The 17,922-nt window shown below is 40.6% G+C and overlaps 2 protein-coding genes across 10 annotated transcripts in view; both read right to left on the reverse strand.

The window, feature by feature from the left end:
* Positions 1-7,520, reverse strand: part of LOC122870972 (lysine-specific demethylase RSBN1L-like) — a 33,811-nt gene extending 26,291 nt beyond the window's left edge. Inside the window, exons 1-2 of one of the 2 annotated variants that reach the window (XM_044185425.1) lie at positions 6,786-7,516; positions 348-494 (exon numbers count right to left, since the gene is read on the reverse strand). In XM_044185425.1, the coding sequence (XP_044041360.1) occupies positions 348-494; positions 6,786-7,431 (793 nt within the window). In that variant the 5' untranslated portion in view covers positions 7,432-7,516. Of the gene's footprint in view, positions 1-347; positions 495-6,785 lie in introns of both variants that reach the window. The other variant, XM_044185426.1, reaches the window with a different exon arrangement.
* A 4,881-nt stretch (positions 7,521-12,401) lies between these two features.
* Positions 12,402-17,922, reverse strand: part of ptpn12 (protein tyrosine phosphatase non-receptor type 12) — a 52,579-nt gene continuing 47,058 nt past the window's right edge. For 3 of the 8 annotated variants that reach the window (XM_044185428.1, XM_044185432.1, XM_044185430.1), the window contains 2 exons: positions 16,880-16,963; positions 12,402-16,486 (listed from right to left, as the gene is read on the reverse strand). In XM_044185428.1, coding sequence (XP_044041363.1) covers positions 16,425-16,486; positions 16,880-16,963 — 146 coding nt within the window. In that variant the 3' untranslated portion in view covers positions 12,402-16,424. Of the gene's footprint in view, positions 16,487-16,875; positions 16,964-17,922 lie in introns of those variants that run through there. The other 5 variants (XM_044185433.1, XM_044185431.1, XM_044185429.1 and 2 more) reach the window with 2 other exon arrangements.

The raw sequence follows: 17,922 nt of genomic DNA on the forward strand, positions 1-17,922 counted from the left end.
ACTGAGCAACTCCATCCACTGAGGAAGGCCACGAGAAGGGATTGAGAGCTTCGGAAATAACAAGTACGTGGACCTTCTTTTTTTGTAAAGCTGCTGTTTCCAAAGTCAAGAATGAACGTTCAAGCCCAATTTTGATGTCTATTATTAAGCAAAAATGCCAAATATTCACTGGTTCCAGCTTTTCAAATGTAAGAATGAGCCTTAACTCCATTTTAAATATCATTATAAATTGAATACTTTTTGGTTTTGGACTATTGGTTGGACAAAAAAAGCAATTTGAAGAAATCACCATAAATAAAAGCCCTGCATAAATCACTTGGTTTGCATGTATGTGTATTTCCACCAACCTTTAATCGGCTGCTTGACTTCCCCGTTCTCCCTCTTGATCTCATTTATCACTTTGTGCTTCTTCTTCTCTCTCTCTCTGTCTTTCACCTTCTTCTTCTCCCTCTCCTCTCTGTCTCTCTCATTTGCCTTGTCCTTGGTGGAGTGCTCTGTGGAAGCAGAGAGGAAGGTTTCAGGTCTCAGTGGTAAAAAAAACATCAGCATTAGCGCCTGGTAACACACACACACACACACACACACACACACACACACACACACACACACACACACACACTACACACTACACACTACACACTACACTCCATTCACTTCGATTTTTTTCTCTAACCCCTTAACTGAACTCTTGCCAAGTGCTTCACCTTGGCCATCACCCTTAACTTTTCCTTAATCTTGGTCGTCCTCCTACGACATGTTTGGCTTTTCCTTCCCTGCTGCAACAAATTCATCTCTCCAACAAGCCTCTACTCTTATCTCTCATGTTTCCTCGGCACTGTAATTACCTCCCAGTTCCCTCTAAGACTCCAGCCGTCACTCTGCAACTTCACTCATAACCTTAAAGCTACGTCTCATTGCGATATCCTTCACGTTTCTTTCCCCACACTCATCCCTGTCCCCCATTCTGCCTCTGCTAGCTTCAATATGCTCAAGTCTTAAAAGTCTTAAAATCCTCGCTTTGCTTTTTGACTCTTTTTATTTCCTCTTCCAGCACTTCTCCATCTGACAGAATCATTTGAGTGTTGAGGGAATATTACAGATCAAGGAATTGGAGTGCACTCTAATGTTGCACTCATTGCACATCACTGCGGATGAGAGCATCAGTTTAAAACGTAAATATCATACCAACACGCACACCTCTTCAGTTGTTGGAGTGCTTTCTGAAAGGCAAAGCATGTCTAAGTGTGGATGGATGTAAATCAACATCTCTCACCTCCAGCCGAGCTGAGAAAATTTCACCTTTCTTAAAATAACTTATTTTATCAAATCTTTTATACCTCTCCTCCTTTGATTCTTTATTTCCTTTCATTTCCCTATAGAGAAATGAAAAAAAAACTCCTCTATTTTTCCACACTAGTTCTTTTTCTGATTCTTTCTTTCTTTCTTTTCCTTTCCAAAGAACTTTCTTCTTTGAACTCAGTCAGATCCATCTTTAAAAGGAAGCTGTGTTTTCAGACTGTTCACTCTCCTGTGGACGTGGGGAGTGGGAAAGTGAACACAGTGGGGTTGGACTCGCTGTTTGCGGGATCAAAGGAGAAAATGCTTTGAAAGTAAAAAGGCTTAAAAGGAGCAGTAGGAGAATTAGAGGTACATCGATGCACTCTTTTTAATGATTGTATTTAAATAAATACCGTGGCATTTTCGAGTTTAGTAGGTTGTTTTTCTTTGTTACTTAACATGCAGGTAGTTATGCCCCTCATACCCTGTGGTTAATAGGAGGAATGCCAAGAATGTTAACAATCCATTTTAAGAACTCTGTAAAATAAATGCTGTAAAATTACCAGACACTGTAAGCTGCCTGGTGGGAAAAAAAACTGCACGTTTCAAAACATCTATTTAGCTCCACAGGAAACTGCCTACACTCAGATCTACTGCCAGTTTTGTAAAAACATGTCAGACCACGGCAGAGCGGTAACATTCATGAACTTAGAGGCAGTGGGAGATAACTTAGCCCAGGTGGCTGACCGGCCTTAAATACACTGAAGAACATGCTGATTTATCACAGCTTAAGAGAAGGACATTCCCCTCAAAATAAAGAGGAGACAATCCCATTGGCTTCTCAAGCAACGCTGATTTTGTCAGGGCAGCACAGCACAAAACTAGAGGTGTGAATGAATCAGTAATTAATGGGATCCACTGAAACTTATGAACTGAAACTTATCAGTTTTTCTTCTCGTTTTGTTTTCTGACTTTCTTGCAGCAGTCGGTTTTGAAGGGGAACACAGCAGGTGGTTTTCGCTGTTTGGATGAACACAGGAGAGAAAAGACTTTGAAAGATAGAGGGTCAGAGGAGGGCAGTTTGTAACTACAGCTACACCAGTACACACTGCTATATAACTTTTTATGTCAGGGGGGTGAATCATAAATTTAGATCAATGGGGTGTCCACAGTGTGATGTTTGTTTTTTAAATGTAAATTCTAATTTGACAACAAGCTTCCTCCAATCAACTGTCCTTACAATTAACTGTATTAATTGAATGCATTACATCTAACTTGTATTAACCTTGGACAGCATAGTGTTTAACACTGTAGCCCACCCAGGTTTGAATATGTGTTAGCAAAGACTGTCGGCCTGTTCAGGGTGTTCTGTGAATCTCAACAAACGCATGCTGCATTGGCACCGTCCCCCTGTGAACCTGAACAAACTGTTTCTTTCGATCTCTGTACATCTTTCCAATAGATTTTCTTGTGAATCTAAGTAACGAACAGAATCATGCAAATTCTGTCCCATGTGACAAAATGCTAGACACTAACAAGCAAATCATTTATGGAGTAAATTGACTCATAGTGGCATGCTGTGGCAAACTGGGATGAAAGAAAACAGGTAAAAGCCGCCCAGGCCTACAATGTGTGTGTGCATATTTAAGGGTTTATGGGGTGAAAACGGTTATATTCAAAACGTACTGTAGTAAGACATATAACACTTCTACTATCAGCAGCTGAGCATACATTAAACTGAAGCTGATAGGGAAGGAAAGATGGCGCTGGCCAGCCAGACGACCAAAACAGAAGATATTTTGAGATCTTTTTGGATCAGTGTTGTTGGACTCACTGTAAAACTACAGGTAAACCTGCCCACCAGGAAAATCCTGCTACTCCAGATGGCCAGCCCACCCCTGCTGGTGTGGCAAATCCATGCTTCATCATTCAAGCTGATCTCAAAATAATTTAACAATAAGGTTCATACAGTCTTTGTCATTCTATTGAACTGCTATTGCAAATGTAGAGTTAAGTCTTGTAATTTTTGGGACTGAACAAATGACCCAGCTGACAGTAACTTAATTGGGTGCTGATTGCAGCTAAGCTTCATTTTATCTACTTTCCCCCCCTCGCTTACAGATGAGCAGTCCCAGACATAGTCAGGGATTCTGTCAGCATGGTGCATACATGCACACAAAAAACCCAATTACTGCAAATTCAGACATTTACATTATTCACAATAACCCGACTTCCCCAATAACCCAGGTTTACATGACTCGTATATAGGCCAATAATCAGAAAATAGATGGATTTCAATGGTGCTCAAGTACCTTAATGAAAGCTCCTATTACTTGTAATGCTAGTTAAACACAGAAGGCTTGAAAGCTGCGACCAAAAAATAAACTACTAGCCATATTACTCTTTTTCAAAACATGCTGTTTTGCATCAGCCTTAATCTGTGGTTTATGTGGCACAGATTTAGGCGTTTTACATGACAAGCGCAAGTACAACATTGGCAAGTTTTTCAGCTTTTTAACTCAGCTATGATTTATCTAAATTCAACCTAAATGTGAGTAGGCTAATCTTTAGGAGAATTGCTTAGAATAATAATATAAGACTGCATGTAAATACACTGGGTGTCAACAACAGGTCACACAGCTGGATACTTGGTCTCGTGAGGATTAAACCTGCCTGTGACCTTTGAGTTAAACAACCATTATTTGTCACACTGGATCAACCCGCCTAATGCAGTAATGTTTCCTTGTCTTGGCCCACTTGTTCACTGCACTTAGTCAGAATCATGTCTCCTATTTCAATACCAAATGTAACCAGGAGTCACTGCTCCCTGGCAGTTGCCTTCAGCATCACTCCAACAGCAAACCCACCACTAACAAAGCTACTGCTACTCCCCTCCAGCAAGGTCGGAGCACAGTCGGCTTCAGAGCAGCTGGCAGGACTCGCTCTCTGGCTCAAGGACTCTTTCCAGCACTGGGCCCCAAACGCGTGTGCTCCTGTTGAACAGCAGTCTGTCTAACCACTAGGTCGGCCTGCCACTCAACATATATTAGAAAAAAACGTCTCAAATAGTGTTTTTTCAGTGTCACCTTAAGACCATGTCTACTGCAGCTGTGTCACAGAAGCATAAGACCGTTACCGGTTTTTAGAGGAAGGTGCGGCTCAGACCGGAGCAATTTAATCCATGAAACATTTTGCTCAGGATTAATGTACGATTTCCAGCAACTCTCTGCACCACATTCATATACTTCCCCATCTTCAAATTTGAAGCAACTCAGTATAATTACAGTCTCCTACTGCTGGCCATTGAGCAGCTCACTACAGCAATTAGAGGTTCAGTGCTTGGCTCAAGAGCAGCTCGGTGGGACTGCTGAAGGAGTGCTGTTATTTATTACACAGCAGAAGTGTTTTAAAAAATATTCTTAACACGCCTGCATACAGCATTAACAGTTTTAACATGAACATAATATACAAATCAAAATGTACCTCAGTAATAAAACTACACTAATTGACTTTTAGTCTTATTATTGCTTAATAAATATGTATTAATTACTGAATTAATTCGCGATTCAGTTCACATTATTTTTTAAAATCCTAGTTTGCGTTCTGATTCTGTGTAATGATGACTAACACCAGCCTCTATCTGTTCTGAAATCCCTATAAAGCCTGGAAGCACACCCAACACAGCCGGTTTATAAGACTGCGTTTCTGATAGCATGTTAGGGCTACAGGCCAACAACACATCTCGTCCTGGTGTTCTCAGCGACTGCAGTGGCTGTTCAGAGCATGGCATGACCTCTTAACTACCCAACTGGAAAAGGGTGACATCATGCACTCACACACACAAACTCGCATGTGCCCACATGTTATACTGCTAGTGTCTGAACACTCACACACAAATAACATTTACACGCAAATGCACACATGCAGAGATTTTGAGACACTGCTGGTGTGACAATGACAAAACACCCACAAAAACTAGCAAAACACAGAAAATAAAAGACAAAAAAGGTCCACTAATGAGATGATGATAAAACAGAAATATTTATTGAACATATTTGTAATTTTACTAATGATACTAATGACCTGATGTCAATTATGTCTATGATGGTAAAGTAGGATAATATTGAGCCACTTGTATGTTGATTATATGCAGCATTCCTTTATTTTATAATGTGAATAAATAAATAAATAAACTTAGCCTTTTATGTAATGCATAAACATTTAGCTTATATATGTATGATATAAAGCATTTATGTAGCCTTTATTAATATTTAGACCAGAAATATGTTTAGATATAACACCTTTATAGTAACATGATGAAGTAATTAAGACCATGTGTTGCCTGGTATCAGGGATAATTTAATATTGGAAAATGTTTATTAAAAATGGATATTGTTTAATATTTTTAAATGATTAAAAGGCGTATTTTCTGGGTGTTTAATGGGTGCGTTACAGCAAACTGACGTTTTCATAACGTATTTACCTGACTCCTCTACCCCAGAGAAATTACTCGGTGTTTTTTCCCCTCTCACCCACCTAAATGACATGCAACAACAACCAGTGGTCATACTCCAAACAAAGCTAAATGTGGAAGCGTTGAGTCAAGAATGTCGTCAGTAGGGTCCAAGTGTAATTACTTCAGTGTAGGGCATGTACTGCTGTGCGACTGTAGAATATGGAGTAACAAAAAGCTGTAGAGCTCTGTCTCCGTTTCCCATACAGCCTGGGGTTACAGAGGGGGGCGTGGTGCTCTACCAAAACAACACTCACCCTATAATGGCGGGCGGCTGTCATATTGTTGTGACAGCAGCGTGTAGTTTTAATGCATACACCGCTCCAAAGAACATTTTTAAAAATCATATGCGCATTTATGTTACAGAATAGCAATTTACCTCAAACGTTAAGCTGACACGACGGAGATTATAGCTTGTTGATGCCGTTTATAACATCTTAGTTGGGATCTATTACATTAAAACGTGTATGAATAAAACAGGCTATACTTTGTCAATACTACGTAACTACGTAACAGTTCCGCAGCTGCACAAGAGCGGCTGGTGCCAATGTAACAACCAGTTCGCGCGACTACTGCCCTGAATGCTGTTGTGGAGCTCTAGGGTTCACGAGCGGGTGAACAAACGACGAAAGCTGGCAGCCATAGCCCGTAGAAAGATCGACTAAACTGAGCTTTGTAGCCACTCAACTCGATGTAAATGTCTTTTATAACGTTCAATTATAAATAAGAGTGACCCTCGAGTAGTCTGCGGGTTCCTATACAATGTTTCGGAGCGCCTTTTGAGCAGTAGCTAGTCCGAAAACGGGACTGTCCAGACAAATTAGGAGGCAGACAACTGCACACTCCGGGCCACATGTTTATATTCCAACAGGCTGAATCTACGACGAGCCAAGTAACTATAAAATGACAGCCTACTTATGATAAACACAAGTCAAACTTTATGAATTCGCTTCAAGTAAAATTAAACGACAGAAAATACACTATGATGGCCTACCTTTGGGTGGCAACATGACCTCCCCATTTTCTCTCTTCACTGCAGAAGTGTTGTTTAATCTGCTGATATCGTTGTTGTTATTAATAACATTACTCCCGGATCCGGAGGTCACCAACAGTTTATGTTTCTTTTTCTCTTCTCCGCTTCCTTTCCCCTTCTCCCTCTCTTTCTCCCGCTGTTTATCTTTATTCGGTTTCTTGGGTTTGGATGAGGAAGGCGCTTTGTGGAGGAAGAAATCGCTCTGTTTGAAGACTTTGTGTGTGTTTGTCGGCGGTTGGGATCCACCGGTAGCAGGCACCGGAGGGTTGTTGCCGCTCGTCTTAACCGGGGTGAAGCTCCACGAACCCGCGCTGCTGCCATAACTCTGCTGCTTCGTGAGCTGCTGGAGTTTCTCTTTGCCGCTACCGTTGCCTCCCACTCCTCCTTCCCTGCAGAGTTTCTTGGGTTTAACGCTCCTCTCCTCGACTCGGACCTTCTTGGGCGGCGGCGGGTTGAAATCCCGGGAAGACTGAGAGCGGTTGTCGGGGGCTCCCTTGGCCTCGGTCGTCTTGACTTGCGGGCTTTTGGCGGAGGCGACCGCCTGGGCTACCGCAGTAGCAGCAGCAGCAGCTCCGGTGAGGTGAACGGAGCCCAGCGAGTCAGCCATCTTGAGGCTTCTCTCTCTGTTTACTCTCTTCCCCCAACGGCCGCCGCTGCCGTTTTTTTTTTGCTCGACGTGCAGGCAGGCAGTGTAGGGGCGGGGCAAACGTTTGATTGACAGGCAGACGGGGGGGCAGGATTAATGCTTAACTGACAGGTCGAGAGGGAAAAACTAGAGGCGGGGCTTAGCTTCTGTTCATGTACTGTTAATGTGTTTTGTGAAAATAATACTGTGGAGCAAGACTTAAAGTCACAGAACAGTTGTGGTTGACATTATTGGTTAAGAATAATTCATCAAATCTTACCCAGTACAAACTCTGCCTTAATTAGCACTGCAACTAAAGATTATTTTCATTATCAGTTAATGTGTAATTATTATTTTAATGACATTTATTTTTGTCTACAAAATGTCAGAAAATTGTGAAAAATGTCTGTCACACTCTCCCAGATGCCAAGGCGATGCCTTCAAATTGCTTGTTTTGACTGACCAATAGTCAAAAACCCAAAGAAATGTCATATGTAATGATATAACAGAAATGATTTGTAAACCCTTACATTTGAAAGCAGAGAATGTTTTGCATTTTTGCTTGACAATGAATGTTCCGTCGATCTACTAATCAATTAATAGACTGATCATTTCAGCACTATCCTTAAGTACATTACAAGTTGTGTATGATGTGCATTCAGATATGTACTAAAAATGTTTAGAGGCAAAACTCAACACATGAAAAAGGTTTTTTGTGGTTGTGACTTTAAAAATGCTTATTGTGTCAATAAGCATTTACCCAGGCGTGTCAATCAATCAATCATAGCCACTTGTATACAGGTCTAGATACTCAATAACACCACAAGTTTACTCTAGAGCTGAATGATGATTCAGTTCATCTATCAGCTGATTGGCAAATTATTGGCTATTGTGATAATTGGATAATTATTTAAATCATTCTTTAAGCACAAAGTCCAGGATTTCCCTGATTCCAGCTCCTAAATTGTGAGGATTTGACGTGTATCTTTGTCCCATATGATTATAAATTTAATGTCTTTGATTGTTGGACTGTTTGTCCGACATCACCTTGGGCTTAGGGAAATTGCACTAGACATTTTTCACTGTTTCCTGACATATAGACCAAACGATTTTGAGTTATATAAGACCAATCAGTATTTAAATATTCAGTGTTTCCCCACCTATCATAAATCAAAATGTAAGCTGGTTTTACTCAAACATTGCTGATTGGCAGCGTCATAAGACACCCACACTGATAGTGGTTTCTATCTATTACAAAATACTGCAAAAATATTCAAATATTTTGTTTTATTTGGCTTAGTTTTACATCTGGATTTGAGACTTGACAGTCAAAAGAGTGCCTGCAGTGCTTCAGTTTAGGTTGAAAATGATCTTGAAGTACATTAACCCTACATGGTGAGAGGTGAACATGAACATCAGCAGATGGGTTAAACTCTTTCATCTCATCTTCACAACTGGATGAGTTTATCACTCTCACTCTCCCACACAGAGCTAGGGATGCAATGATTATAGATTTTGATGGTACGATTATAGTCTGAGGAAAATCCCCGGTTTCACAATTATAATGCATTCCTGTATTTCACGACACTACGGATGTATAAAATCACATGAGCATTTGTAATTAGAAGTTTTATTGTATTTTGTCTCCACAACATTCTTTGTTGGCTTTTGTTTTTAACAGTTGCTTTCGAAACAGAAATAACACAGTAACCAAATAATACATTACAAAATAATAAATTAAATTAAACAAAAAGTATATACATCTCTATGAATTAAATTAAGTATTTCCTATTTGAACAAAACAAGGAGAGGCTGCAGGGCCTCTGTCTGCATCAGGGCTCTTTTCACAAATGCAACAATTATTTACAGTCCTTTCAGTTCATATTATAGTGCAGAAGTGTGAGCACATTCACATTCCCTTAAACCTGGGATCCACAAAACTGTTCAGCGCATTCTTCATTTCTTCTGTATATCTTAGCTGCAGTAGCAGCCTTCTCTCATTATCCGTTTCATTCATTTAGTGAGAGTGCTATCTTCCTCTTGATCTTCAAGTATCTCACTGCAGATGTGCTCCGAGACCAGATTCGGGGAGGAAAGTGTAAAATCATGGAGAGGGCAAAGGAGCTGGCTTACTTCCTCCAGGACAGTGATGTCGTTGTCTTTAGGCATGAGATGCCATGTGCTCCTGTCTCCTGCTAGCACCCCACAGATGGCCTGCTGCTGCTCCAAGAACCTGGAAATCATTTCAAATGTGGATCCCCACCTGGGGACCACATCGTGAATCAGTGCATGCTCAGGGATGTTCAGTTCTGCCTGCTTCTTTTTAAGCTCTGGTTTCCAGGTAGAGAAAACCCTTGGCATCTTCAGGACTTTGGAAAGTGCCAGATTTAAATTGTGACCAAAACAAGAAAACCAAACACAAGGTTTGGCTTTCTTCATGTTACTGGCATTGTCTGCTGACAGACTCTTTTTTTATCTTCCAGTCCTGGAGCACGTTTTCCATCATTTCAGCGATATGCTCTGCGTTGTGGTGCTCTGGAAAATACAGTGTCTCAAGACAGTGAGACTTAAGTTGCCAATCAGAGGAGAGATAGTGAACTGTAAAGGTCATAAAGGCTTCTCCTCCACCACCAGTGCTGGTCCACAGGTCTGTAGCTGCACCAAACCATACACCCTCTGACAGCTCTTCCTCCACACTCGCTCGCACCTCCTTGTACTGTACATGCTTGGGATTCTGTTTGTGGAGAAGTAGGTTCTTATTGAGCACATCATTTTACAGTGCCAGCGCTGTTTACACTTTGATTTATTGAGATGAAAACACTTCCTTCACACGGACTGAGTGTGACTCAGTTCGAGGCCCGTCAATGTGTGACAGCCAAGCATGAACACTAAACATGATAAGCGGCTGCACGAGGCGGGCTGTAAAGTTACAACTGACCATAAAATTTGTGACAAGAAGTGGAAACCTGATGTCTGCCCAGAAGAACACCATGAAGTAAGTAAGTGTGAGTGCGTATTTAGCAAGTCAAATTCTTCCAGCATCTACCGTATGTGACTAATATACCTAAAAATAATCTAGTCGAATACATTATACTGTATATTCTAGGCTTTAAAACAGAGCTGACACAGTTTTCAATGTCTTCAGATGGCAGCGCAGCCTGCTGCTAATGCTGACATACACTGAACACTGATTGGCTATATTTATAAGCCATTACATAACATGTTAAACTGCTCCATGGGGAAACTGAGGTGACCCAGTTAAGATAGCAACCTGAACACGAACACACACACACACACACACACACACACACACACACACACACACACACACACACACACACACACACACACACACACACACACACACACACACACACACACACACACACACACACACACACACACACACACACACACACACACACACACACACACACACACACACACACACACACACACAGTATTCATATTTTGCTACTGTGAGTGTAAGTGTGTTGAACAAAGGAAACACTGCACTGATTATCAGGTGTGTAAGTCAGAAAAAGCCAAAGAGTGAAATAAAGGGGAAGAAGTTAGAAAGTGTGATGCTTGTGTAATGAATGTACCAGATCCTTTCTTTTGATGCAATATGTGTATTTTTAGTAGCTGTAATGTGCGTGAACTGTAATTCATTTTTATGAGTATTATAAAGCCATCTGATAGAGTATGTAGTTTGTGTCTTTGGGTAGATGTAATAGTAGATTTCAAGATTCAATATGTTGAGTGAAATACTAGAGGATGAACTGAAAGGTTGGTGTGCAATGATAATTTGAATAGAGATTAAAAGTAAGTTAAGAGATTGATCCTGGGGCCTTTTTTGTATATACAAAAATAGACAAAGTACCTGTTTAGATTTCAATCAGAGCTAAAAGCCTGTGAATGTGACACGTTTTGTTTTTTATTTTATAGTTAACTGGGTGTCTCATGTCTGTACGTGGTATTTTCATTTAATAAATATTTACTTCCTTCACCATGTCTTGTAATAAACGTCTACTCCTGTAACCCTGAAAAGATCTACTTGCTGGCATATACCAAACTTTTCCTAAATAATCAATAAAAACTTAAATGTCCAAAAAATATTTTGTATTATTCTTCCATCAAAGCTTCAAGTGACTTTTCCCACTATTGGAGCAAACTAATAATCCATCAATGAATGTGATTCCCCTGTATGTGTTCACTAATGCTGTACAGCTGAAAATATAATCAGTATTTATACTTAAAATATCACTGTAAAACAGGTTTGTAGATCCGTTTGCTGTAACAGGTGCTTTTATCAATAACTGGAACCAAACCACCTCTGCTGCAACAGTTACACATTAAGTAATGTATTGTAATGCACTGTATAATTAATCTGAAATGAGCACTGGCTACATGTGAGCAGAAGCAAATAATCACAGTATGTCTTCCCACTTGCTGTGCCTCTCTGTGTGTAAAGCGAATACAAATGTGAAACCCTCAAGGTCTCTGTGTAAGACAGTGTTTATACCACCTGCGGTGATTAATTAATCGCCATATTAGTATGTGTGTGTGTGCATACATTCATTTCTGCAGATCTTCCAATCTTCCAGGTGTGAGAGAGGATCTCCTGCTGTGAACCGTGACACACACACACACACACACACACACACACACACACACACACACACACACACACACGATGATTGACATTATCAGTATGTGCAGAGCTATCAGCCAGTAGGAGACACAATTAAAGTATTTTATTACTTATGGCTTCAGCGATAAGTCAAAGTGATTTGTTAAACACTTAACTACTCTATATTGTAAATAAAAGCTGTCTGTATGTACACACACACACACACACACACACACACACACACACACACACAGTCAAACACAACCTGCACATATGTTTTCATTACATCATCTCATATGAATAAAAACAGAGGCGTGTCTTTTCTTAATGTTCATTTTTACTGATTGATTTCTGCAACATACAAACATTTTGGGTGTGTGTGTGTTTATGTGTGAGGGGGTGGGCACGGAGGGTGGAGGTGGTGGTGGTGGTGGTGGGGTGGGGGCTGAAGAGAGTCCCACAGGAGGCAATGAGCAAGCAGCAGCGAATTACATCGCTCACGCTCATGCCGCTAATGATGACTGGAGGAGAGGGGGAAAGGGGCAGGCAGGCTCTCACTTAAAGGCACAGGTGGGCTCTTTTCTGAGATCGATGCTAGTGTGCATGTGAAGGGGTCAGGTAGGTAGATGGGTATGTGCTGGATAAGCGTAAAGAAATGGAGGATTGGAAAAACAAAAGAGACTTCTTCTCAACATGCCTATTTGTCAGTTTACTGGCGTATTTTGTTACTTTGAACCACCAACAAGTTAGAGATGCTTTGCTAAAGTGGCACCACAGGCGTGTTGAAAATGACTTTTAAAAATGACAAAGGCAGAGATGAGGCTGGGTGGGAGGGAGGGAGATAAAAGAGAGAAAACAGCGGGGGAAGTATGAAGGAGGCAAAAGAAGAGAAAATAATGAGATGCTCCTTGTCCAGAGCAGGAGATCCATCTCTGCTGCATGTTTTACATTAAAAGAGCAAGCTGAGAAACTGTAAAAAATGGGTGAAAAATAAAATAGAGGTGGAGGGAGTATGTGAGAAGAGAGTGGGGGTTTGGGTGGGGAGCAGTGGACTTGTGATGCAACAAACAACCGCGTATACAAAAATAACTTTTAAAATACCATTTACAAAAACGACCATTATTATTATTATTATCATCATTAATATTATTACAATCTTATTCGAAGCCCGTTGTAGCTATCTGAAAGGGGGCTTGCTCAATGCCTTTCCTCTGCCAACCAATTAAAACAAAAATTCAATCTTTTTAAGCATATAATTCCTAAAAATAAAAAATAAAACAAACCCTGAAATATTTGCCCGAAGCAAAAACAAAAAGGGCAGCAGAATAATTTACAGTTTGAATGGAAACACTGTGTAGGGGAGGAATCGTCATCATCATCATCATCATCATGCACTGACTTTCTTACATCTTCTGTTAATAAGAATATTTAAGAGATAACAAAAGAAATCTGAAATATTATATACTTAAACTGCCCTGTACAGTTCTTTATCTTTATAAAACAATGCATATACTGTATAGTAATGGTAGCTAATGAAGGAGAAGTTAGCAGAGAACAATAACAATCGTGAGAAAACAGTAGTCCTGGGTCCCTAGCTGCTGCTGCTGTCTTATTGGATCTCACACACACAGAAGCAGGTACAGTATGATTTGGCTGTCAGATGAGAAACCATACAAGTCCTATTTGTAGAGAAGGGGTTGTTTTGGAAAGCCAGGCTTTATATTAATCTGTTAAGTCCAGTAAGAGTTTCAGGCGATGTGTAACATTCTTACTCCGAAACACTGAGGTTTATTGTGAGTACACTGGCTGCTAAAATAAAAAATTTTTACTTGCATGGCCGTTCATCTCAGGGCCCTACCAGGAGGAGGAGAATGAGAACAGAAAAGCAAAGGTACAACGACAGAAGAAAAAAAAAATACAGGACAGTGCAGAGGAAAAAAAGACATAAAACAGCAAATTTGAGTCCCAAGAGAAGCCAAATACACAGAGAGAGAAATGAACTGAAGAGAGAAGCCAGATTAAGGAGGACCGTCATTGGCTGTCTTCTCTGAGAGGCGGACTAAAGCAGGCTAATGGTCCCAGCAGTGAGAGCCAGAGTCACAGAGCTGATGAGTTTGGCCATTACAGTTGTGTTTTAAGGTCATTTTAACTCTGTCGTGACTGTAAATAGCAGAATTCTTGAGCACACAGTTGGGAATTTTGCTTTTAAAGTTGAATGATTCAGGTCCCTTGACACATTTCTGCTTTTGTTTTTTTAACTAATCCTTGCTTTTTATTGTGAGATACTTGAGAAGGGAACATCACTCTTGGGTTAAACGTTTTGCAAATCATAGACGTATGCAATAAGTCGAGATGGCTTCGCTTTAAAGGGTCTTAAGCCAAGTAACCACCTCCAATCCTTATTTGTGCCCTATGGGATCAACACAGCAGGAACATTATCAGATTGTTTTGTTTAATTCAGTCAATCAATAAAATCCTATTACAACTACTTAGACTGTCTCACCATATTATATCACCTTTTACTGAACTCCTTAGTTTCAATTTTCAGTATGCTGCATTCAGCTTTGTTTTGTAACACCACACGAAGATGTCAACATGATTATTAATGTCCAGTGCCACAGAATTAGCAGATGATAGGAATAGTTCGACATTTTGGAAAGTACACTTGTTTGCTTTCTTGCCGAGAGTTAGATAAGAAGATGGATACCACTCATGTCTGTGCTGTAAATATGGAGCTGGAGCCAGAAGCTGCTTAGCTTAGCTTAGCATAAAGACTGGAAACAGGGGAGAACAGCTAGCCCGGCTCTGTTCAAAGGTAATTAAGTCTACCGCCTAACCACACCTCTACACACACTACATCTCATTTGTTTAATCAGTGCAGGGGTGTTATGCACCAAACTATTTCTTGAGGAAGTCACTGCTCTCTGCCAAGAAATAGTCCAGCACATAACCCACTGTAAAACCAACCATGTTGTTTTTACCTTTCAGTTTTTCTGCAGATTAAACAAATGAGATATAACATGTTAATTAGTGCTGGTAGGCGGATTTTGTTACCTTTGGACAGAGCCAGGCTAGCAGCTGTTTCCAGTCTTTATGTTAAGCTAAGCTAAGCAGCTTCTGGCTCCAGCTCCATATTTACAGCACAGACATGAGAGTAGTATAAAACTTCTCATTTAACTCTCGGCAGGAAAGTGAATAAGCATTATTTCCCAAAATGTCGAACAATTCCTTTAACAGCCACAGAGCAGGACTCTGGAGCCAACATGGCTGCTACTGACCACTGGAATGACCAAACTATGTCAATCTATGACTTTGGTAAACAGGCAGGTCAGCATAGAACTATAAGGTACTAGAGCTGACATAACTGCAGCTAACACAGGAATAAACCCTACACGAAACCACGACGGAGGTGAGAAACAGGTAAAGGTTGGTCACAGTCAGCTCGAGTGCTTCTGTTTCTATGCTGATCCTTTGTAATGTAGCACCAGCACACAGAAAAGAGGGAGAGAGAGAGAGACAGAGAAACAGAGAGAGAGCACCCTGGCAACCTGTACATACCCAACAGAAAAGGTTGCATCATGGGTAACAGATTATCTAGGTTCGCTTTGAAGATTGTTGTTCATTCAGTAGGAGGAAGCAGACACCTTCGGGGAGTTCAGTTAAACCTCAGGAATTAGCTTCCCACAGTAGCTTTTCTGATTAAAGATAATTCCTGATTTATGATGAAAAAACTTTTTTTCTCATTTGGTGTGAAAGAAAATGTTCTTCCTGTCAATTTATGGAGAACACTTTTTTTATTGAACATGTTACACCTACATCCCTCTTCACTTAGCCTCAGAATGGAGACGTTTTCATGATGTGTCTACAGCTCAGAGAGAGAAACAAGACCTCTTCTTAATCTACTCTCAAGTTATCAAAAACAGGGGAAAAATACAGGAATTATCCGTTAACCATTAACAGGAAAATAACGACTGATCCCAGGTCAGCATCTAGAGAAGTTAACACCTCTAACATCAGCAAGCTGAACAGGAAAGCGTGGGCTTTGTTCTAAAATGGACAAGCCACTTGACCAGTAAGTGTTCTTCTGCTTTGCACAGTGGCACTTTGAAGGAAGGGCTGAGGAGGAGGAAGAGGATGAGGAGGATGAGGAGGACGAGGAGGAGCTCAAACTGGAGAAGGTGTTGGCACAGAGTTACACAGAAGGTGTTTCTATGTAAAATTGTGCTGTCTGTCTGTGTAGCATCTATCAGCTTGGTTTTTGCACCAGCCAGGTGAGATCGGTAGAGTCCATCTCCTGACAGGGGAGGACACTGTTGGTGGACGGGGCAGATGGATCGTTCCATCATGTCCACTCCAGGGGGGGTTCCCGAGGGCCTTTGGGCTGAATGCAGCGGTTACCGAACCCTGACGGAAGAGGCAAAAAAAAAAAAAAAAAAATCTTAGCTAGGTTTGTTTTGCTTTAAACTGAATAAAACATCCAGAAATCCCCCCGGGAGGAAAATATGCCTTCAGTTCTTGCCTGGTTTCAAAACCATCATACATTTTCTGCACATGCAGCCCAAAGCTTCCAGTGCCACACATCAAAAAGACAGGATGACATTAATAGAAACCATGTTTGTCAGCAAAGTTTTCTGCACGGAGAGTAAAAAAATAATTTCTTGTGCAAATAATACGTGTGCTCCTTCAGAGGGTTGACTAGTGGAAACATGAACAACGACAGCGTCCAGTCACAGGAAAAGGAAAAGGTAAATTCACTGACAAAACATGTAAAAGAGGTAAGACAGCAGACTTACCCACCCAGGTCTGCCTTGCGGTCTGTTGCTGTGGTGCCAGCAGATGCAGGGTCAGCTGGAGATGTCTTCTTAACACACTCTGACACATCTACACACAGGCAAACACACACGCATATTAAATGGGGTGGAAGCACTGTGTTAATATCAGAGCTGGTATAATATTATTAGTGATGTAAGATCTATTTAAACCATGTTAGTTTTACTGAGGGAGGTCCTGCATTCATTAAAATTGTAATTACTACCAACTTATTATTTATATTTAATTATTACCATTTAACTTCAATCTAGTTTGTACTAGAGTGCTAGATCAAACAAATTTTCTACTCACATGTCATTTAATAATCAGGTTTGACTTGATATCTCTTTATGTATTAATATGATACAGTTTTGGCAGATGGCTGGTTTAGCACATGTAGGCCTCAGGCTCAAATAGCCTCATTTGAGCTGCACCACACCTTTAGTAAGAGGAATATATACATTACATGTGTGTGAAATTTTACAGCAACTGATAAAACATTTTGTCTGCCAAGAAACTTGCATGTTCAAGACATGACACAAGTTCATGACATTTAAAGGCTGGCTATCAGCAGGAACTTAAATGAAACCACAGCCTTTTTATTCTTCATGAATGCTCCTGTTGAGTTATATTCATAGCTAGTAAAGAAATCATTACAGAACTCAAGTCAAACAGTTATTTCCTTTCAATTATTCAGTCTCTGTCACACACGCACCGAAACTACTGAAGCAACAAATTGGCAGTAACCATCATCACTCAATCCTCATAGTGTGGATAAGCACGCGCATACATTTTTCATTTTACCTCTTTATAGACATGTTTTATCTTTTCCCCTCTTCTCTCTCTTTCTTTCTCGTTATTACTCGCTCTCTCGCTCTTACAGCTGCCCTTTTGACAAATGCTGTCAGTCTTATCGTGCGCAGGCTAATTTGTAAAACACTGAAGGTCTGTTTCCTGCTCTGCTGACTAACTGCCGTGAACGCGCATAAACACGGACACACGAGGACAAACATACAGAGACTCCTCTGCAC

This window comes from Siniperca chuatsi, linkage group LG23, assembly GCF_020085105.1.
Source record: "Siniperca chuatsi isolate FFG_IHB_CAS linkage group LG23, ASM2008510v1, whole genome shotgun sequence".
Lineage (NCBI taxonomy): Eukaryota > Metazoa > Chordata > Actinopteri > Centrarchiformes > Sinipercidae > Siniperca > Siniperca chuatsi.